This window comes from Grammomys surdaster, unplaced genomic scaffold (assembly GCF_004785775.1).
Source record: "Grammomys surdaster isolate TR1022 unplaced genomic scaffold, NIH_TR_1.0 218, whole genome shotgun sequence".
Taxonomy (NCBI): domain Eukaryota; kingdom Metazoa; phylum Chordata; class Mammalia; order Rodentia; family Muridae; genus Grammomys; species Grammomys surdaster.
In genome coordinates, this window is record NW_021604663.1 from 3,923,228 (window position 1) to 3,946,412 (window position 23,185).

Genomic DNA, 23,185 nt, shown 5'->3' on the forward strand with positions numbered 1-23,185 from the left:
GAGAGAGAGAGAGAGAGAGAGAGAGAGAGAGAGAGAGAGAGAGAGAGGTCAATGCTCTTGTCTTTAAACTTCCCATTTGGGAAAGTCTGGTGATTTCTTAAACTGTTCTGCCTATTATAAAATCACACATTTTTTCCATTCTTCAGTGTTTACCCAAGAGAAGTTAAATGCAAACATTTGCATATAGACACTGATAGCATCTTTGTAATTACCCAACAGTAGAAATAACTTAGATTACAGTTGGATGGGTTGCGTGAGCAGGTTGTAGCATAGCTGTCCAATGAAATACAGACCAGATAAAAGAGAAATGACAGACTAACATACACAATGCATGGATCAATCAGAAATTGATCATTAGATATCCAAGTGTGGTAGCGCACACCTTTAATCCCAACACCCAGGAGGCAGAGGCAGGTGGATCTCTGTGAGTTCAAAGCCAACCTAGTCTACAGAATTAGTTCCAGGACAGTCAGAACTATGGAGAGAAATGCTGTCTCAAAAAGCCAAAGCAAAACAAAAACACCCCCCCCAACACTAAAAACAAACAAAAAATGATTATCTGGAGAGAAGCCAATCAAAGGAGTACACACTTTAGGGCACGTATATCAAATCCTTGGTGATGTGTACTTAGCGGGAGGGAGCAGATGTGTGCAGGATGGCAGGGAGGAGCTGCAGGAGGACATGCCGTCTGGACAGTGGCCAGGACTAAATAGACTCAAAATCTATGACATTTCATATCTAAAAGTATGTATGCTTTAACTGCAAAAATCACTTCAGAGAATATGAAAGTTGCTTTCGAAGTTTTGCTTCAGAAAAAGATCATTTTTCTGAAGGTGGTGTTGGGGCTCAAACCCAGGCCTCTGCTACACTGGACCAGCCCTCTGCCCACAGTGATTTTCATAAGTGCTGTGAGGGGACTAAATAAACAACACTCTCTCCTCTCTGTTACTCATCCTCTCATTGTAATTTTTGCAGTAGTGGGAGAAGGCTTCATTCATTCTGGGCGAATCTGACCATTGCACTAGATCCTCAGCCGGAAAGCTGCACTTCAGTGTTCACACCTAATAAATCCGAGCATATGTAAAATCACAGAGCTTCCTCTCCACACTTAGAATATGCTATCACCCCAAATTCCCCTTGTGCTTCAGATCAGCAGCTTGTTCTGGCATCATCCACTCTTTGGGAAGTAGTGATGCTAGTTTAAGAGGAAATGCTCCAGATGTTTTCTCAAATTCTCCAGAACAAAGGGGTAGGGGTGAAAATGTAACAGTAGGGGAAAAAAAAACACCTTTGGGAGGTCAATGACCCTTTCACAGAGGTCGCCTAAGACCATCGGAAAACACAGATGTTTGCTTTGTGATTCATCACAATAGCAAAATTGTACTTACAAAGTAGCAACAAAAAGTAATTTTATGGTTGGGGGGTCACCCCAACGTGGGGAACTGTGTTAAAGAGTAGCAGCATTAGAAGGTAAAGAACCGCTGGAATAGAAGTTAAACTTACAAGTTAAAATCTTAGATTGAGAATTGGCTACCTGGAGAAGCAACTGCCTCCCAGGTCATCTAAGGTAGATTCTTCCCAGCTATTTGGAATAAAAATGTTCTTAAACTTTAAAAGGTGTGCTTGCACATGCCTGTAATCCTAGAACTCAGTACCTTGAAGCCAGCCTGGGCTAAATGGCCATTTCCAGGTCAACCTGTGCTATTTTGTCTCTTTAAAACCAAAAACAAACAAAAATCCAGCAACAAAGAAAGCTCTGAAACTACTTTATGCTAACGAGTCCAACCCATCTTTAGATTGAAAACTAAATTTGTTTTCCCTTTCATTAGAATTTGACCTCAGATAGGGACTCCACAGGAAGACCAACAGAGTCAACTAACTTGGACCCCTGGGGGACATCCACAGACTGAACCACCAACCAAAGAGCCAGTGTGGACCAGACCTAAGCTCCCTGCACATACTTAGCAGATGCGTAGCTTGGTTTTCATGTGGGTCCCCCAGTACCTGGAGCTGGGGACTATCCCTGAATCTGTTGCCCATCTGTGGATCCTGTTTCTCTAACTGGGTTGCTCTGGATGAACTCAGTGGGAGAGGATGTACCTAGTCCTGAAGTGACTTGATGGGCCGGGGTGGGGTGATACTCAAAGGAGATCCCCCTTCTCAGAGGAGAAGGGATGGGGAATAAGGGGAAGTGCTGTGGTGGTGGGGACTGGTATTGGGGTATAAAATGAATAAATTAATGAGAAAAAAGAATTTGACCTCAGTTCTCTCCTAACCTAGTGTGTGTTTGTGTGTGTGGGGGGAGTTTGTTTCATAAAAGGAAACCTGAACTCATCCAACAGAAAAAGAAACATTTTTCTGCCTCAGTTTCCACTTTGCCAATAGCTGTTGTTCCAATCATTTACTTCATTTCCCAAAGCAAGTAATACAAAGGTGACCCGTGACCGTACCTGATTCTGTGACAAATGAGACTGAAGAGCTGACAGGCCCATAGCCATGAGGGTTTTTGGCTTGAACTTTAAAGTAGTACCTGAAATAGAAAACATGTTTTAAAAGAGAAGTTGACTTGACCTCTGAGTAATGAGACAGATTCTTAAAAGCATGTTTTCGTAGTAAGCTTGGAATTGTGTTTGTTTTTAGACACACAGACACACATGAACAGAGATAGATGATAGATAGATAGACAGGCAGAGAGAGAGACACAGGGAGAGATGTTTATCCTCTTGTGTTTTCCTGAATTTTCTCATTTTTGATAATTTCTTGAAATGGTAGAGTTAATACAGCACAGGCACATGACTGATGGACTGCAACAGAAACACTAGGCTGACAACTGCTCAGACTGCTTTGCCAGGTCATCCAGGCAAACACTGAGTGACTGTCCCAGTACATACCTTAAAAACCCGTCTAAGACTCAGAGCCCAGTATAAGCTCCAAGAGAGGATCTGGGGCAACAAAACACAGAGTAGAACTCAAACGTTAACTGAATCAACATTTCCAACTCCACGGTCGATTCAGCACAAATATGGTTTGTGACTGGCAGGAGGGGGTGGCTAGAGAGAAGCCTCTTCAGTAGAACTCACCCGACAGCCATGCCTGGAGCTTAGACACCTCCAGGAAGGAGAAGCATGTCCAGGAAGAGGAAGTGTGTTGGGAGGGGTGGGGTAGGGGAACCTGAGGACAGAGGCTTTGCTGCAGAGTGGTACATTGTCTAGGAACAGAGTATGTTCTGGAGAGCATGATGTTTTAGTCAGCTTGTTCATCGAGAAAGAAACGGAGTCTCCGAGTATTTTTCACTTTGTCAACAATGATGCTCAAAGAACAACTAGGTGCTCAGTCAGCACCACTGTTGTTAACGCTCGTGACCTCCTCACCCCGGGGTTCCACAAAGTTCTTCTAGGGCCCATGAATGGTGGCTCTTTGAACCTCAGAAATAGTGTTTTCCTCTAGCTTTTGGCCAGAAGAAATGTCTCACTTAACTACTTCAAAATACTTTATCTGGTTAAGGACACAGATCTGCCAGGTACTGATAAAAACAAAACAAAACAAACAAAAAAACACTAAGAAGTTTTAAGGAGGGACTGTTTACATTCAGAGGGTGACCACAAGCCATAGGTTATGATGTCACCACCTCCAGCACGCAGACATCCTCTGTGCTTTCACTAACTGTTAAGAGAAAAAACACTTGGTAAAATCTTAAATCATCCACATACTATGACTATTGGGGTTTTTTTCCATTTCAGTTCTAAGGAAGAAAGGAAGAAAGAGAGAGAGGAAGAAAGAAAGAAAAAGGAAAGAAGGAAGGAAGGAAGGAAGGAAGGAAGGAAGGAAGGAAGGAAGGGAGAAAGAAATGAATGTACAATTAAGAACATGTTTCTAAACCTCAGTTGACCCAGAAGTGTGTGTGTTTTTTTTTTATTATTCATGCTCTCAGTGACTGTAGAGGGATTTATGGAAAAACCACACAGGTAGTTCCAAAAGGAGGATTTGCACACATCAACAATTCTAGTTGAATTTTGCAAACACTATTTTTTTTCTTTAAAGAGAAGCCATTCAAAAATTAGGAGTGATGTCTAGTCCAGAAGCCACATGGGACACTCATGTTGCATAGGTCCTCACACCCCTGACAGAGTGTGATCCATCTAAGACTCTGATCAAAGCTTTTTACTGTGAAATTCTATTTTAAAATACACAGACCCTAAGGAGTGATGTTGGGGCCCTTGTTTAGTGACTAAGGCGAAATACACTTGTTTTAGTAAAAAACCAGGATCTGACATAAACCACCAAGTTTTAGACTCTGGCTCCTCCTTTGAGTGGATTACTTTCTTGTCTCTCCTGAAAGACAACCTGCCCTTCTCCCCTTCCACAAAGAGGCTGACTCTGCAGGATAGATCCCTGAGCTTTGTAGCGCCCCCCTCCCCCAGAAGTCAAATAGTGAGAAGGGGTGGGGGAGGGAAGTCTGTTTATTGTATCCACACTGCTCTGGCTGTGCTGTAGCTGCTGTTCACGAGTCCTGAGGAAATTTGACCAGAGAAGTCCTCATACTACATCATACCTGCACACTCCACGCCAAGAGTCCAAAGCCTGTGCTTGTCAGGAGGAGCCAGGAGAGCCCGGGTGCACGAGAGCCTGGGTGCAGGGGCCAGACGGAGCCTCGTACTGTTCATTGTCCCCTCACCCCCTTCTCCTCTTTTGAGAGCATCCATTTCCCTAGAACATCTCGTGGCTTGGGGCTTCCTCTTCCTGGAGCAATTTTTCCCTACCTCACCTTGTCTACTTGTTCTCTGGATTACTGTGACATATGCTGTTGACCTAACTTTCTCCTAGTCTTGCCCGACTAGCCTCAGGCTCAGAAGAACAAGAATTCCCCCATTATGTACTCTCCTTAAACTCCTTCACGACTCTGGCTACGGAAGTCTATATCTGTGTTCCCTTTTTAACATCTGTCTTCCCTGCCACTCAACAAGTCCCATGAGGACAGCGCTGTATACTTCAAGAGGGGTGCATGTAGTTCACCTCCTGTGATGGTTGGTATATGCTAGGCCCAGGGAATGGCACTACTAGAAGGTGTGACCCTGTTAGAGTAGATATGTTTCTGTGGGTGTGGGCTTTAAGACCCTCACCCTAGCTGCCTGGAAGTCAGTATTCTACTAGCAGCCTTCAGATGAAGATGTAGAACTCTCAGCTCCTCCTGTACCATCCCTGCCTGGATGCTGCCATGCTCCTGCCTTGATGATAATGGACTGAACCTCTGAACCTGTAAGCCAGCCCAATTAAATGTTGTCCTTCTAAGACTTGCCTTGGTCATGGTGTCTGTTCACAGCAGAAAAACCCTAACTAAGACACCTCCATACCCTAAACCCTGGGTCGAAATAAACAGGAAGAACTGCTTGAATGAAGTTTGGACCCAGAGCCAAAGTTAGAACAAGTACACCTCCACCTGACACCACCATCAACTGACAGTCAAAATGGCAGAAATCCAGTACAGCAGCCAAAGGTGTGGAAAGAACATTGGGCGGGAAGAGGTCAAGAGACTCTTTTTGTTAGTTGTTATGATAAATCCACTGGAAGGCATCTCAGCTTTTTGATATGTATGGTGACTGTGCTATAGAAGAAATTATTACACACAGTGAAAAAGAATGCTGGCCCTGTTCCATCTGATTCTGTTGCTTTTATTTTCTCTGGTCAACTTTCACTGCTATTAGAAAGGAACGAAGCACTTTCTCTATTCCCTGACTTATTGTTTCTTTTCATCTGCCAAATTCTGCAACTCACAACAGTTTACAGAAGCTTGGTTCTAGTGATCCTAAATGGCACATTAAAATGTCACAGGGAGTGTTTCCAGCTTTGGGGAAATCTCCTGGTAGCCTGGTTCTGGCCAGTTCCTGTCCTCTCTAGCACACATCTGTTTACTGAGTCATTTGTTCCAGACTTTTCTGTACTCCACCACCTGTGGAAGCCACTTGGAGCTCTTCACTGCAAACCCACTGGCTCTATACAACAGTGTGGTGCCATGGCTATCTGGACAACCTGTCAGTCACCACCCATTCAGGATCTGTGAAGCTATGTAGGACAATGGGATCCTATGAACCTACTGACATTATAAAATTGGCTATAGTGGCAATCCCTGAACCATAGGCATTGAAAATGCTATAAACCAGGGGTTTCTCCATCCCACGCCCAGCTGCCTACACAGTTAATTTACCAGCACACCACTGCCTGGCTAAGGCATGCCTAGTGCCTCACACATGTTCATTGACCAGGTCACTTTCTGAGAGTCATGTCTCAACAAACAGGCAGCACAACAGAATAGACAGTCAAGCACTCTTACGTGAACAAGTTTGGCCACTTTCTCAGCAAGTGCCATAAACCTTGGCTTCCAGAGTGCTCTGTCAGCCAGCCATTCTTCACGTGGTGAAGGCAGACTTGTAACCTTTACTTATGCATTCAGCACATCTTTCTAGAATGTTCTGAACATCTACATCACAAAGGTTCTGTGTCACTTGACATGTTTGGCAAATACTGTCCCACTAATGTCACATAGCAAGGTTGTACTACCTAAATGTCACATTAGTGACTGAAACTGAGTCAGCTCCCTCCCAACACATAGAACAGCCTTTCTTTGTTCTAATGCCTAGGAAAACAAGGAACGAGCACAACTGTCAAGCAACAACCACCACACACTCAGCAACTTCTCTTCATGGCACATGGTGAGCCTTCATTGGTATCCCACAAGCTAAACCAAGAATTTAAGAAAATGATGATGACTGATTAACCCTTTGTTCCCAACCAAAGGATACTATGACCAAGCTCACAGGTCCAGCCTTTTGTTTGCAAGCAACCACCATGCCATACCTTGTGTTTGGCTTCAGGTTCTCAATGGGCAAATGGGTCACTGACGAGGTCTGAGTTGACCATTTATTCCTGATGAAGTCCTCATAAGAGGCACTGTAGACCAAGTATCCTGGAAACAGGAAGAGGGGGGAACCTGGTGAGCATCAAGGAACCTGTTGTAGTTTGCTTTTTTCTGTTACTTCAATAAACACCGTGACCAAAAACAACTTGGGAGAGGAAAGGGTTTATTTCACCTTATGCTTCCAGGTCAAAGTCCATCATCAAGGGAAATAAGGAAGAAATTCAAGCAGGAACTTTAAGTAGAACTGTAGAAGAATGTGCTTCCTGGCTTGCTTCCTCTGGCTTGCTTACCTACCTTTCTTATACAGCCTACACCTGCCTGCCTAGGAATTGTACTACCCACAGTGGACTGTGCTCTCCCACATCAATTAGTGATTTAGAAAGCCCTACAGCTGTGTCTATGGGCCAATCAGATAGAGGCAATGCCCCAGTTGCTCCCTCAGATAATTCTGGGCTGTGTTGAGTTGACGTCTGAAGCTAACTAAGAATCAAATCACACAGCGGTTTGATAGGGAATGGATGAAGCGTGTGTACATCTCCATGATGTATGGCTCCATGAGACCCTCAAGGAGAGCAAGTTTCACTGTGAGTCAGGACGGTTCACTTCAGTTACATCTGGAGCATTCAGGTGGGGACAGCAAACTCAAGTGCTTTCTGGTGTTTTGCTGGCTCCCTACTTCTCTTCCTACTCTACCAGCCTCATTCCCTGGCCTCACTCACTTCATGGGACTAGTTACATCTAATCTTGACTGCACAGAGAAGGAAGAAGTGGGAGACAAAAGCAGCGTGCAGCACTTAGTATTTACTAAGCCAGACTCAGACAAGTACTCTGTTCTCCCTATCATATGTGGAGTGTAGGTAGGTAGATAGATAGATGGATAGATGGATGGATGGATGGATGGATGGATGGATAGATAGATCGATAGGTAGGTAGGTAGGTAGATAGGTAGATGATAGATAGATAGATAGATAGTAGATGATAGATAGACAGACAGACAGACAGACAGACAGATAGATAGACAGACAGACAGACCATTTGGAAAATGGGAGATGAACGGTGAGAAAGGAGGAGTTGAATATGGTCAAAGTACATGAAACACTAGAATGAAAATGTGATTCTGAAAACCATTACTTTGTAAATTCTGAAAACCATTACAATGAATGCATAAATAGGAATTTAAAAGACACACAAAACCCAAGTCTCTTGGTAGAGATGTACAGTTGTCCTTTATATGAGAATGAAAAATATTGACAATGACTGCCAGGCATGTGGTATGACTGAAAGATTCACTGGGACCCTAGTTGCCTTTAAAGCTTGCCAATTGTGGTGCTGGGGTGATGGCTAAGCAGGCCAAGACCCGAGTGTGGGCACATGCCTTTCTATAACCCATTGCTGGGACAGGGAAGGGGCACAGACGAGAGGACTGCTGGCATTTCTGGCCACCAACCTAGATACATGTCCAGTTCCTGTCTACAGCAGAAGCACTAGAAGTGCAGAGTTACACATGTGACTCCTGAAGTGGATAATGCTGACCCCTAACCTCTGACACTCCCCCTGCCATCCAGGAACACATTCACAGCCTACATGTGCACCCTCCTCTTACACAGCTCACAGGCGTGGTAGGAATCATGTACAAAGGAGATTGTTCATGAAAGGACGTGTTGATTCTCTTTCTGTAAGAACTCACTCATCTCCACTGACTCATTCTCAATTGTCATCTTGGTAGACTAACAGAAACTCACAAGCATCTCACAGGCCAAAGCCCAGAGGTGGAGCTTAAGACCCTTAGGATTTCCCCCAGTGCCCATTTATATCCAACACCCATATAAAGAACTGGGCATTACTCAGGCTGTTATGGGCATGGCCAGCAGGTGAGGAAGAGGGAGAGACACAGTAGGGATTCAGTAGAAGCCTTTTTACCATTTGACAAGTGGTTGCCTGGCTGTTTGTTTGCAGGAAGACAAGACGTTGAACATTTAATGGTATTTTTTTCATATGAGAAAACAAATCCCAGCAAGATAATGTATTATTAACTCAAGGTCATACAAACCAATCTAAGATTATAATTCAGGACTCTGGCTTTCATCCAGTGTCCTCTTAAATACCCACAATGCTCCTGCAGTAACCTGTATTCCCCAAGCCACTGAAAAAGATGTCTGCCTACCCCATCTTACCTGTCCATCCACCCATCCACCCATCCACCCATCCACCCATCCACCCATCCACCCATCCATCTCTCCTCTCTCTTGTAGACCAGTCGGAACTCTGAGCATCTGCCTAGGACATACCTGTTACAACATCTCCAGGGATGGCTTTGTTCCAGTCCACAATGACAAAGGAGTGGCAGCCTTCCATGGCGACCACAGTGATGTTGCGGGGAGCGTGCTGAGGAGGCAGCTCATTCTTTGTCAGGTCGTTTGGAATGAGTTCATCCAGGCTTTCCACTTGGAAATGGTCCAGGGCGTCAGTCAGGGAGCACGGGGCTGATGGGTCTTTACTGAGGTAGGTCACATAAGGAGCTGGAAAAAGCAGAGATGCCCAGTCGGACTTTTTTTTTCTTTTTTTTTGGAAACAGAATCATAGCATGTGCTGCATGGAAGCAGACTCACAGTTTAGCCTCTTCATGCCAAGACTCCAGAGACATCTGATGCGAACTCAAAAGCTCATCCTTGGGGGTGAGAAGATGCCTCTGGGGATACAGGACATGCTACACCAGAATAAGGACCTAATTTCAATCCCTAGCATAGCTACATGGGTATGTGACAGTGAAGCAGGGGTGGAAGCTACCCATAATCCTAATATTTGAGAGGCCAAGATGAGCGACCCCTGTGGTAAACTGGCTGGCTAGGCTAAAATAACTGGCAAGCTCTGTGTTCAATAAATGATACTACCTTAGCAAATAAACTGCAGAGTGAGCAAGACAGACAGCCAACACCAATGTCTGGCCTCTCTACACATGTATGCCCCCAACACATGCAAGTATGCATATATACATATATGCACTACACACATGTACATAAGCAATGTAAAAGAACACATCCCTATCTCTCATTAACAGGTCCATGTGCCTATAGCTTAAAATAACATGATTTCAAAAGGTCTCTTTGCCCCATTGACATTGATAGCTATAACTCCCACATGATTTAGAAAGGTCCTCTGACTACAGTTTGGTGTAATACAAACCTCCAGCATTCTTCCATGCCTATGCCCTCAGATTTGGAAAACTGTGAGTCTGTTACCTAGCATCTCTGCATCATATTTCATCTCCTCAGGCATCTTGAGACCAGAGAAACAGATGATGGCCTCAAGCTTTTTCCCCAGGTGGCCTCCTGTAGAGTTTCGTGAGCCTCACAATCCTCTCATGAAGCCAAGGCCCAAGGGGCCCTCTGCAACATTGTTCATCAGCTTCTTACATGTATGACATGTTGAAGCCCTTCCTAACCACATGATTTCAGTGGCTATGGGAGACTAGGAATATGCAAGCCACAGCCTGGTACCCTGTTACAGTGAGAATGCACTCATGAGCCCTGGACAAGCAGTAGGCTCTGCTACTAACCCACAGTCCCTTTGTATTTCATTCTAAAAGAATAGGCTAGGAATGTCAAGGAATTGGAGTTAAGGCTTTATACACTCAAGACCCTCAAGTCCTCTCAATTGAAATGGCTAGAAATCTCTAAAGACCTTTTGGTCTTTAGGAGCAATCTGTGGAAGGGCTAATGGTAACACTGAATGATATCATTGTGGTATCATGGCATAAATGGTATTGGTACGGATACCACTAATAATACCATGCCTCTTTCCCTTTCTGTTGTGGGACGGCAGGAAGGGAAGGGAGGGTTTGGTGGACTCCACCAGGCTGCAGAACACCACAGCAAACATTGGCTTCAGCTCCAGGAATGTTGCCTCAAGCTAATGGTCTTTCTCTTTAACTCATATGATGAGACGCCCAGTCACAGTGTCTTAGCTGGCAAGATGTCTTCTCTGCTCATGGCAAGACATTTGTTTTGGAAACTGAAAAGTACGATGTTAATTTAAGCTGTTGCTTGTCTCCACTCAGTAACATATTAATGCAGCTGTCTCATTAATACAGTTCATTAAGGGCATGGGAAAAGGAATGGCTTGGAACGAGAGTCGAACATAGCTCAGCTACACAGAATTTTTCAATTGAAGTGGTTTTAGCTGCTGAGAAAAAAGAGGGGAGAAACAAATTTCCAGATCCCGATTCTCTGAGGCTAGTGAAGTCGGAGAAGGTAACGGTATAAAAATGGCGTTGGTTCTGTGACATCATCAGGACTAGTGACAGCATTCACAAAGCTTCACTGTTCAGAATTTAGCAAGTCGTGAGCAAGTGAAGGTCCCACCATCCAATTTGTCTTCAAAACAAACTGGCCACAGGGCTGAGAAGATGGCTCAGTGGGTAGGGACACTTGCTGTACAAGCATGAGGGCTTGTTGTACAAGCATGAGTTTGAATCCCCACTGCCCACATAAAAAGCTGTGCATAGCTGTGCATTCCTGTAACCCAGGTATTGAGGTCCAGAGACAGGCAGACCCTGCGATCTCCCTAGCCAGCCTTTCTGACCTAGGTCCTGGTGCTTTGAGAGACACTGCCTCAAGGGGTTCAAGTAGAGAGTGACAGAGGAAGACACTGGATGTCCTCTGGCCTCTGTGTGCGTGTGCGTGTGCGTGTGCGTGTGCGTGTGTGTGTGTGTATGTGTATGTGTGGTGTGTGTGTGTGTGTGTGTGTATGTGTGGTGTGTGTGTATGTGTGGTGTGTGTGTGGTGTGTGTGTATGTGTGGTGTGTGTGTATGTGTGGTGTGTGCATTCGTGCATGTGTGAGTGTGTGTGTGTATGCACAGGCACCCTCATATGGACACACTTTCTGAGATCCTCTGTTGGGCACTAACAGTTCTCTGGTCTTCCTCTTATCTGACTTTTGCAAATTAATGCTCATCTAAGTAAAATGGACTCACTAAACAACCCCACGTGGAAAATTCACCCCAGGGAAGCATTTTCTTAAAGGGCCAGGCCACAGCTTAGTTATTCTGTCTTCAAGGAGCAGAGCTAAAAATCAGTTTCTGCAGTTAAGGAAGTGACAATTTACCAACAAACCGCCTCTTTCCAGCAAGATCAAATTCTTCCTCTGGGAAGGAGCTGACAGTGCCCTGCTCTGGGACGACCTTTGGTGTGGCAGCCATGGTTGGGGGCACGGTGCTGCTCAGTGGTCTTGTGGTCTCAAATCCATAATCTGAAAAGATACGAAGTCTTTGTAAATGTGAAGTACCAGAAGGGGCACTGGTTGTAATCTGAGGATACTTGTGACTTAACTGTAGATACACACAGATACACACACATTAGACTTGTCAACACACACATTCACACACACACACAGACACACACCATACATACATATACACACATCTATTACACATCATACAACATATATAGCCATACTACACACACATTAGAGAAAGACACCACATACCACCTAGACAGATAGACACACACACAACACACATATGCAAATATACAGATGTCACATGCCCATAACACATATCACACACACCACACACAGAGACGGCCACATGCGACATACAGAGATACACACACACACACACACACACATCTCCCAATACACACACCACACTCTGGAACAATTGATATATGTAGCTCCATATTTCAAAATGGAAAGAAAGAACAAAGACACACACGTACCCACAAACATGAAGATTTAGGAACAGAAAGGAGAAGACCTTTAGAACTTCCCAGGCCATGCTCATCCCCAAAGCTAATCCTTACCTGAATTTCCTTTTCTTTTTCTCTTTTTAAGCTATAAAAGACCACATCAGAGATACAGAGATGGCTCAGTGGTTAGGAGCATTTATTTCTCAGGCAGAGGACCCAGGTTCAGTTCCCAGCACCCATAGCTGGCGGCCCACAACCTTTGACCCCTCCAGTTCCAGGGGACCTGACACTCTCTGACCTCCATAGGTACCTGCATACACATGGTGCATATGAACTCACACAGCACACATATGTACAGATAAATAATATGTTTTATATAAATCTTTAAAGATCACATCAGAAAATAAATTTAAATTAAAAAAAAAAACTTGCAGCTGGAGAAATGGCTTAACAGTTCAGAGAACTTGCCACCCTTGCAGAGGACTCGGGTTAGGTTTCCAGCACCCACATGGCAGCTCACAACTGCCTGTAACTCCAGGTCCAGGGGATCTGACACCCTCTTTGGGTAACCAGTGGCACCGTGCTCATGTGGCATACATACATATATTCAGACGGAACACATACACATAAAATTGTGAAATAAATTAATTTTAGAAAAAAATCTAGGTACAAACTTTTTTGGGGAGGAGACAGCAATTAATGCTCTTTAAAAAAGAACTCACCTTTTAACATTTAAAAAAGAAAATGAAACCAATCCCCCTTAACTGCTCAGAGATAGAAAGAAAACAAGAAAAAAACAGTGCATGTTTTCCAAGGTGCTGAGAAATCTTCTTGGGTTTCCTAACACCTGCTGGGTTTTTTTTTGTTTTTGTTTTTGTTTTTTTTTTTTCAAATCAATCCTCATTTGAAAACTGCCATGGGTCCAATTTATTTATGAATAAAGAAAGCATCAAAGGCAACATTGTTCACAGGATGTGGCTCAAGACACCAGACACTAGAAGATGAGAGGGAGCAGACCCTGAGCGTGGGCGACAAGGTCCACACCAGTTGGACAAATCTCCAAGGTGAACTCACTGGCAGAGGCAATTCCAGAAGAGACCAGACAAGCCCAGGGTCCTACGGGCAGCTAAGAGCAGCTGCCATTTCTTAGGAGACTGCTGCGGCTGGGTCGGGACATTTGGAATTTTGGACTTGACTATTTGAAAAGATTCTGTGATAAGAAACCAGCGCATCTGTAGCAACATCTATATTATTTAATTAGATAAGGAAAGAAAGAAATGAGAAATGACAAAGTGTTGACTTACAGGCGATTCCGCTGGGCTCCTCCCAGGGACCTAGTGGCTGCTTATGTCACCGCCTGCCAATGGGCAGCAGCATATAAAAAAGACAGCTATCTACCCGCCTTGTCCCTCTGTTCCCAAGTTCCTAGCCAGCTTCTCTTTCTCTATTTCTGTCCTTCTTTCTGTCTTTCGCTGTCCCCACGTACTCTGTCCTCATGGCTCTGCTTCTGTCTGTCTGCCCCTAGCCCCTCTCCAGGTCCTTAATCCCCTCACTTCCCCCAAATAAGCTTCCCGTATACCAGGTCTATTTCATGGTGTGATTTCTCAGGGGGACACCTTGGTATGGGCCCACCTGATACCCACTGACTCCCACCCGCCACCGCAGTATATTTCCTAACACAAAGCCCAACTAGGAGGCTCCCCGATGATTTAAACCACAAGGTTTTGCCAATAGAGATGCTGGTACAGGGGAGGTCTGAGCTATGGCAATCTGAGGCAGCTTGGAAGAGGGGGTAGTTACCACCACCGTCCCAGTCTGAACCAGAGAAAACTGCAATCAAGATCAAACACTTGTAATTAAAATAAGATCTCAGGATCAGAAAGCAAAGTGAGATCAGATCCATACCGTCATCGTACACAACATAGTCTTCTGTAGGTAGTGCCGTGTCAGTCTCCAGGCCCGAGAAGTCATCTAGGGAGGAAGAGGGAAGAAGACCCATCATCATGTGACTCTTCCCAGAGCTCTTAGAATCCTGCCCTTGAGAATAGCAACTCACACATCCTGAGCGCCTCCCAGAAACCAGCCACCAATACCAGTCTCCTCACTTTTACAGAAGACTGACCATCTGAACCCTCAAACGAAAACCAGGCCTCCCCTCTTTGAGATCAGAGAAAGGTAACTTAAAACATTTTACTCAGGAGCAAAGCCACCCAGCTCTGCATTCCTAGAGCCCTCTGTCACCCTCCCAGTCATCTCCACCCACCTGTCTGAATTGCTCTAGACCTGGAAGGAAGGCCTCCTGTATTACTGTCACAAGCCTAGACACGTTTGCTCAGAGATCAGCCAGGAGAGGGGGGCCCTGGATGGTGATGAAAATCCTCTTCCCAGGGAGTTCATGTTATCTGCCTTTATTCTCCACCTATTTCTACCTTGCCATTAGAATATCCTAGAACCAGGGTGATTTCCTGCCTCGGCTTCCTTCTAGCTTGGCAGACTGCACTGAGTTTTCCTTGCTTCTCTGTGTCAGCCAGGACCACGCCCTGATGTAAAGGTCTTCCATTTTGGTTGAAATTTGACAATTCCTGCAACTTCAGTCATTTGGTTCAGGAGCTTGCTTCTCTAGTCCCTGCCCTCCTTGCCTTGGGAGACCCTAGTAACCGCCAGGAAAGGTATTTGTTGATCACTTGACATTGACTGGTTCAGTGGTTACCCCTAGCAAGGGGGACTGTGAGTCCTTCCCTGCCATCCCTTTGTGCCCTAAAACTGTCCCCACTTGTAACCAGATGGCAGACTCAGGGTTTTACAGAGAGTCCCCCCAAGCCCTACCATCCAATTAACAGACTTATTGTCTCAAGCCATTCTTTCCCACGTGTCCTTCCTCCCCAGTGACCTTTTACTACTGACGCAGAAAACTGGTACCGATTAGCTTCCTTGACTTACATATGAGTTTTGAAGCCAATGAAGTTTTTATCCAAACAGCTCAGAGGAACCCCTCATCCTCATGACCTGAAGCCCATGCCAGCCATGATACAGAACTCTCTAGACACAACACCTTCTTGAGAGGGGCTGAGGGGAGGACATGAGGAAGGTGACTACTTGATGCTGTTAGACTCTAGGTGCTCTCCGTGGATGCTGTGTGAGTTAATCGTCACAACACACCCTTGGGAAAATAATGTTTTTCTGGGCTCCATACTGAGGCTCTATAGGATTTATAGTGGCCTGAAGCCACACAGGTGCAGAACACAGAACTGGAGCTTCAGGTTCTTTGGCTCAGAGAACATGTATTTATACTCCAGCAAACCGCCTCTATGTTTTAGAGCTAAACTAACCAATTCATTGTCTGTGGACCCTTGCTATCTGACTCAACATTTTACAGGGAAACAAGTATCTAAATTCCCAGCTCCAGGAAACCACATGTATCAACTTGGCATTTTCTAAACTGTTAGAAGTCACTGATCTAATTTACCCGGCAATGTTTCAGTGTAACAATCCTACCAGTTCCTTTGGAGCTTTTAGTTAGCATTGCACAGTGAGTTTAACGGTACTATAGTGAGCTCCTAAGGCAGCGGGCAGGGGTACTCGGCTCTCACCAGCCCATAGCAGCAGGACACCCACAGCCACCCTTAGACTGTGCACCCTAGACAGGCTCCAACATCCCTGACCATCACCCCTAGGGTGATAACTTATGCTTACAGAGGTTGCTAATAAGGCCAGTTCCAGATCATCCACCCTTCAGGGGCAGGATGGTCATCTTTTCAAAAAGTCTCAAACATGGTTATTATTATATAATATTATTATCCATAGGCCAGGGCGACGTCAACAACCTGAATCCAAGATGGCGCTACTCCTGAGCAAATTCAAGTCTCTTTTCTGGTTCATGGTGCCTGAAGTTTGGCTTTATTTTGCGACTGGTTCCTGACCTACCTTTTTTTTTTTTTTTCGTCTGCAAGTTTAGCTTTTAGGAGCACAGTGTGACTTTCTTTTTGGCCATTTCTATTTCACTCCCATTATGTCTCGAGGTTAAAAAAGAAACAAAAATGCACATTTTTAATATCCCAGGTCAAACAGAACAGGGAGAAGCAGAGTTTCCTTTTGTGGATACCCATGTTCACTGCAACGCCCTGAGATGCTGAGGTAGCTGGTACCTTGCAGAAGGTCACAGATATTTTTTACCTGCCAACTTAGATCACCTCTGTGGTGACCAACGCAAGGCCTCTGGCACAAGGGAACATCCCACCAAGTCATTTAATACATCTCTAAAACCAAATAAAATCACTTATTTGTTTTCAGAATTACCACAGTCTTCTCTCCAAGTGTATCATCTGCGTGTAATGACTATACAGCCACATTTCATGAGAGCAGGTGACCTCCTGGCTCTGCTGTACAAGACCATCTGGAGCTATGTAAAACTGGGTATCCTGTAAACCAACCTAGACCTGATCTCAAAACCTTGACCTTCATATAAAAGTGGCTTCCAGTCATCAGCATGGAAGGGTAGCTGAGTCTTGCCAGTACCCCACCCATGGTCGTGTTAAAAAAATAATAATAATGTTTGATGTCTCCAAGAATTAAGGCTTCAGCTTCAGAGACACTAAAATTAAAATAGCTTTTTTTAAAAGTTTGTTCTCTGTAGAAGTTCAGAGTGAGGAAGTTGACTCCAGCCATGGGAAATTGGGCACATCCCCATGGTACGGTGGGTCCACTGTGAATACTTCCCAATCACTGTCCTTGTATTTTCTGTCAGGAGGGTGAACATGGCAGGCTGGAGATGTTTTCTATAATGACGAATGTGTGTGTCTCCAACATGTAACAAGGTCATGTTACAAATTCTTAAATGTTCAGTTGGCTCAAAGCACTTCCAGAGATGTGCAATCATCCAATCTAGAGCCTAGAAAACAAAGATTACTGGCTTTAACTTCCCAGTTAGACAACCCATAATGCCTATATCTTAAGATATTAAGACGCCTGATGTACCCTGAGAAATTGGAGGCATGAAAGAGTCTGTTATCTCAGCCCCAGAGGTTTATTACTGAAAGAAGCTAATTCTACTTGAAACTAAAAACAAAAACCAATGTCCATGTGTGCATGTGTGTGTGTGTGTGTGTGTGTGTGTGTGTATGGATGTGTGTTCATGTGTGCGTGTAAAGACAGAAGAATAAATGTAATAATACACAGGAAAAAGCATGTAATGTAAATCTCTGGCTATGAGAAACAACAGCATCCATAACAAATGAGGAAGTATCCATAAATAACACTTGCTGGCATAACTTAGTGGCCTTAGGTTATTCCTAGAACATTTCTTGGAAGCAATTTTCAAAGGAAAGGAGGAGACATGACTTAACCAAGGGAGCCAAGAGTTGCATATTTGAAAAGACGCTTTTAAAGCTGGAGTGCTGGAACAAAACACCAGGACTTTACAAATGGAATGGAATGTCCAATGGCCAGCGAAGTGGGGTGAGGACAGAGGATTGGAAAAGCCCCTCATTGATATTCTTCACTACCATCTGTACAGCTTCCAAGTCCCAATGATGGCAGCAATGAACATTCTGGCCCCTAGGCTGGGGGGTGCCACAGCCAGGATGCCGTCTGGGTAATTTTAAATGCAGACAGAGAGAGCCACAGTGTGTGCACAGTGAGTGCATATTCAAGACTGAACTCTACTTAGCACAACAAAGGAGGTTGTGCTAAGGGGAAAGGCAAAACTAGGCATGGATGAGACCCAAGAGTTTCTGTGTTTCTGTAGTGGAGACCAGGAACAGGTCTTCCTCCCCTGATGCTGGGGCCTTACTGGGACCATCTCTTCTCCAAGTGCCATGACATGTTAACGGAGCATTCTGCCACCGGGACCATGACAAGGTGCTCATGACAGAGAATGAAAATGTTACACAGTTGTCGAGAACCTTCTCCAGAGCAATCTGACTCTGTTTTCAACCCTCAAGGCATCTTTGCAACTAAGTTTCTACTCAAGAGGCAGGCACTGTGGCTGGCTCACCGTCATAGTCGATAAGGCTATGTTAAACTGTAAGCGAGTAGACAGAAAGTCACTGGAGCCTGCTGTAAGAAACTCAGGAAGGAATAGCGTATGGGTGCTAGCCAGTGGATCAGCCTAGTGACACAGAGGGGAAAAAAAGCAGCTTCAAGACCTAAAATGGAGGAGAAAAATAAAAAGAATAAACACTGTGTGGGGGGAGGGGGCAAGGACTCCGAGGGATAATGTATATGTCTGTGGTCCTGATGATGGGATATGTTTATGAGTTGTCTCAACCCCAGGCTTCTCAGACTGTGTAGATTAAACACACACAGCTCCTTATATATCAACCACACATCTGTGAATGGGTTTTAAATTAAAATTAAAATAACTATGATTGCAATGGAAGCAGGAAAGAAAACATTCAAGCTTTAGAAACTGCTGATAATAGAGAATGCAGAGCACCCTGAAGGATTTTAAGGCTAATGCATAGTCTGATAAACATGGCGGGGAGATGTGCCGCTCTCGCCAAATTTAATTTTGTGCCAGACTCTGTGTTTATTTGTTCTTGATTTCAAAATGCTGCTGAGAAGTACATTAGCCTTTGGGTTGGACCAAGGAACCAGAAGAGGGGATGCACATGAAATGAACACTCTGCATTGTGATTGGAGAGAAAAAGCATTGACAGAAATACTGAGGAACTCTATTGGGTTTCATGCCAAATTAAAGTCTGTAACAGGAAAGTGTCAATGAATGGATATGCTGCGGGGCCTTTAAGATGCAGACCAGGTGAAGTGCAAAACAACAGGATGGAAATCAAACCCTGGACTGTCACCCTTTTGTTTACAGCCAATTGTTACACAGTTATCAATTTTAGTTACATCTCTACTTCCAGAAACAAATGTATCAATGCATGCAGAAGGAAGAAGTCACCTAAATACTACTAGCAAGTCCAAGACAAAACCTGGGACCAGCCAGAAGGCTCGGCAGGTAAAGGCTAGATGACCAGAGTTCCATCCCTGGAACCCACATGGCAGAGAATTGATTCTCACAGGTTGTCTTCCAACCTCCATATGCATGCTGTGGTATGTGTATATCCAAAATCCTTCCCCCAATAAACACACAAACAAATAAATAAACAAATGTTTTTTTTAAAAAAGGAAAATATTCAGAGTTATACTCACTGAACGGTCATTGTAAGACTTCTCTCGCCAGTGACTCTCTCTCTTGGTCTTTACTCTGCTCTCTGCTGTGGACTTTTAAGATGTCAAGTTTTCCCATTAATTTATTAAATTCCCATGCAAACACTGCCTCCGAAGTGGATCCTCATTCTGAACACAATGTTAATGTCAGATTCATCAGGGCTTGTCATGTGCAAGAGTTCTAGGCTTGCAAATACCTCCTGAGAGGAAGGGTCTTCAGTCTGTGTTAGACTAAGGGACATGGGCTTTACAGCCTATGTGAAACTAGCAGGAGTCTGTCTCCTGTGTGTCAGAGGCAAAACTTCATCCATGGTAGTCTGAACTGAAGCCTGAGATGAGAGGATGGTGTTGTCTGTTCAACTGTGACCTGAACCATCGGTGGGAAAACAGGCAGATGTCAGGAGTGACCGGAGTGCCCGGATCAAGCATGGCGAAGCAGGAGACGTACGTGGTCTGTTTTTATCCGATGTAAACTCCATGCTCTCAGAAGAAACCTTGCCACTGGACAGTGGCTTTCTCCAAAGGGAAAGTTGATCACAGGGAGCTTGGCTGCCAAATGCATTGATGACTTTCCTGGAGCTCACAGGGAGACTGTTATCTAATGGGCCACCAAGTCAGAAACCCATTCAACCTGCTAAATCGCATGATCTCAGAACTGACCTACCAATATTTCTTCTTCCTCTCCCTCTCCCTCTTCCCCCCCCTTTCCCTGTCTTCCCCCCCTCACACACACACACTAACAATACATAGTAGGGTCCCTTGGGAAACATAACCTGAATCAATAATATTGTTTTAGTTGTTAGATAGACAAAAGACACGCTGAATTTTTAAATATAACTTTGTGTATAGGTGTACCTCACACCATATTCCTTATTGAATAAATCTGACAGTCTTGATTTAAGATACCTCTGCTTGGCTGCCATTCTGCCCTAGACAGTACTCACTTTTTTCTGTTGGGTTCTGAGATCCATCTCTGACTTGCAGCATATTAAGTAAGTAAGTTGACTACATTAGAACAAAGCTGGTTACCTTCCTCCGGGTAGCACTCTGGGATCCCATTTGAGCCCATTATAAGGTTGCCAGCTTCATCCTGGTGTTCCAGGGTCCCAGGGGGACAGGTAGGAGGAGGGGTGGTAGGTTCTGGAGTAGTGGTAGTGGTCGTTGTCCTGCGAGTAGCTCGGATTGTAGTTGTGGGACGCCTGGTAGTGGTTGTGCGGCGGGTGGTGGTCCGGCGGGTGGTTGTGGTTGTGGGCAGCGGGGTGGTGGTGGGTGGCACAGTGGTGGTCGTTGTGGTTGGAGGCATGGTTGTGGTAGGAAGATGAGTGGTTGTTCTGATCACCTCCAAGCCCACTAAGGGCTTCCCTCCGAGACTCAAGATGGGTTTATCCTGGGCACTGGCCACAGGTTTGCCATGTCTCCCCTGCCCAAAGAGGGGGAGGCCATCGGGACTCACCATAGGGGTTCCTCCCAGATCTGAAATAAAACCGAGCAAGAGATATGTAGTAAAGTAAAACAATCCAGGGAACAGGAAGCACAATGAGAACCTGTCTTCTTGGAGTTTATGTATGCCTATGCTTTAACTAGCAGATGGCAGAGGAGTAGTAACTGGGGGATGTAAGTATCTGAGGTGGTAGTGTTGGCTGCTATCCAGGATAGATGGGCTTAGGACATTGCCCGTCATCCCCCCCTTATAGAACCATATGAACTCTTAAGTCAGAATGTGCCGTTACTACAGAAAACTCTGTGTCTGCTAAGGGAAGTGGTTCTTTGCTCTTTATTTCTACTCCTAGGGGAGAACACATGTTAGGTCGGGCCAGGGACAGCAAACATTTCTCACAAAAGGTCAGAGAGAATGTATTTTAAGGTTTACAGGCCAGATGGCTGTAAACTCAGCCCGTGTAGAGCATAACAATCAACAGACAGTGCATAAACAGTACGTAATAGATGGGCTACCTAAAGAAATGCTCCTGTGTTCCAATGATGCCTCTGTGTGTGAACGCCGAAATGTGAATTTCATACGAGTTTACCACATGTCAAAAGACAGACATTGTTGTTCTGTGGTGAGGGGAAGAATCATTTTTAAGATGTAAGAACTTTTCTGGGGTCCTAGGCCTTGCAAAACCAGGCTGTACAGGAGATGGTCTATGGGCTCCAGTTTTCTGTTCTGTGCTCTAAATGGCCAAGTTCAGGAACAAACTAGATTCCACATTTCTAGAAGGGAGTGCTAAAGAAATAGGGTGATTAAAATCATGAGGGAAATGCTATGTTCTGGTCTCTTTGGGGGACCTTCTTCCCACATGGCTGACAGGGCCACTGGCAGCCATTAGAAAGGAGGGGGTGGTGAAGACCAAAGCTATTTCACAGCTCATGTAGCTTTTGTTCCTCAGAACCAGTCTCACTCACCCACGATGGTGCGACCATCTCCCCCGAGTCTCACCCGGAGAGGATTGCCATGTGAGTCTTGGAGGTACCGCCCTTCTGCGTTCAGCACCAAGCCACGGTCCAGGTCTACAACCTAAACCAAGACAACACAGATGGAAGGGTGTGCGAGGGATTCCCCCAAAGTGTTCACATCTCTAACTGTGTTCAGACATGCGAGCATCCGAGGGAAGAAGCTAGGGCGTAAGAGGGAAACACTCATGTCACTACGGTTTGCAAGGCCTGTATAATTAAATGCAACAGTACCTCATATTGTACACTTGCACTGTATCAACAGTGTTTAGCTATACAATACATAAACTGCTTTGATTATCAAATATGCAAAAAACATTCCAAGTATTTTTTTTAACCGTTAAGTATATCGTATCTAATGTCAAAAACAGGAACCAACCCAAGGATCCATCAACTGACAGAAGAGCTTAAATAAATAATGGCCCATCAGTCACCAATGGAGGAATATAGAAATCTTGTATATATTGAACTAAATCAATGCATACATAGGTAACAGGACTGTTTACTTTGAAAAAAAAAATGCATTTTGTACATAAGCTTGAAAATGTCAAGGACATGTGTACCGAAAAGATATCCACCAACTTGTCACCGAGGGGTCATCCTGAGAACCAGTTGGAGTAAAGGATGTTTGTTTCCTTTCCCATATTTCTGAAATACTTTAATGATTGACAGATATCACCAGTTGCTTAAAAATATGAAATGTTTTCATTGTGTTATTTATGTTAATAATAAATTAAATTTTGATTATTGACTTATTTTTTAACTTATAGAAATGGTATACAATATAGAATGCATAGGGAAACATCCTATTCTAAGAAATTATAAAACTTGAAAATTCATTCTTTTCCTACTGAGGAGTTCATGTCTTCCCTGACAGTCCCTTAAGTGTGGTCCTAGACTAGCAGTCCCTTAAGTGTGATCCTGGACTAGCAGTCCCTTAAGTGTGGTCCTGGACTAGCAGTCCCT

The 23,185-nt window shown here is 44.5% G+C and overlaps 1 protein-coding gene across 2 annotated transcripts in view; it reads right to left on the reverse strand.

Moving 5' to 3' along the window:
• Nucleotides 1–23,185, reverse strand: part of Fndc1 (fibronectin type III domain containing 1) — a 67,167-nt gene that overhangs the window by 7,088 nt on the left and 36,894 nt on the right. For both annotated transcript variants that reach the window (XM_028772732.1, XM_028772731.1), the window contains 7 exons: nucleotides 22,172–22,283; nucleotides 20,798–21,241; nucleotides 14,504–14,569; nucleotides 12,018–12,161; nucleotides 9,202–9,432; nucleotides 6,853–6,961; nucleotides 2,451–2,530 (listed from right to left, as the gene is read on the reverse strand). In XM_028772732.1, coding sequence (XP_028628565.1) covers nucleotides 2,451–2,530; nucleotides 6,853–6,961; nucleotides 9,202–9,432; nucleotides 12,018–12,161; nucleotides 14,504–14,569; nucleotides 20,798–21,241; nucleotides 22,172–22,283 — 1,186 coding nt within the window. The remainder of the gene's footprint in view (nucleotides 1–2,450; nucleotides 2,531–6,852; nucleotides 6,962–9,201; nucleotides 9,433–12,017; nucleotides 12,162–14,503; nucleotides 14,570–20,797; nucleotides 21,242–22,171; nucleotides 22,284–23,185) is intronic.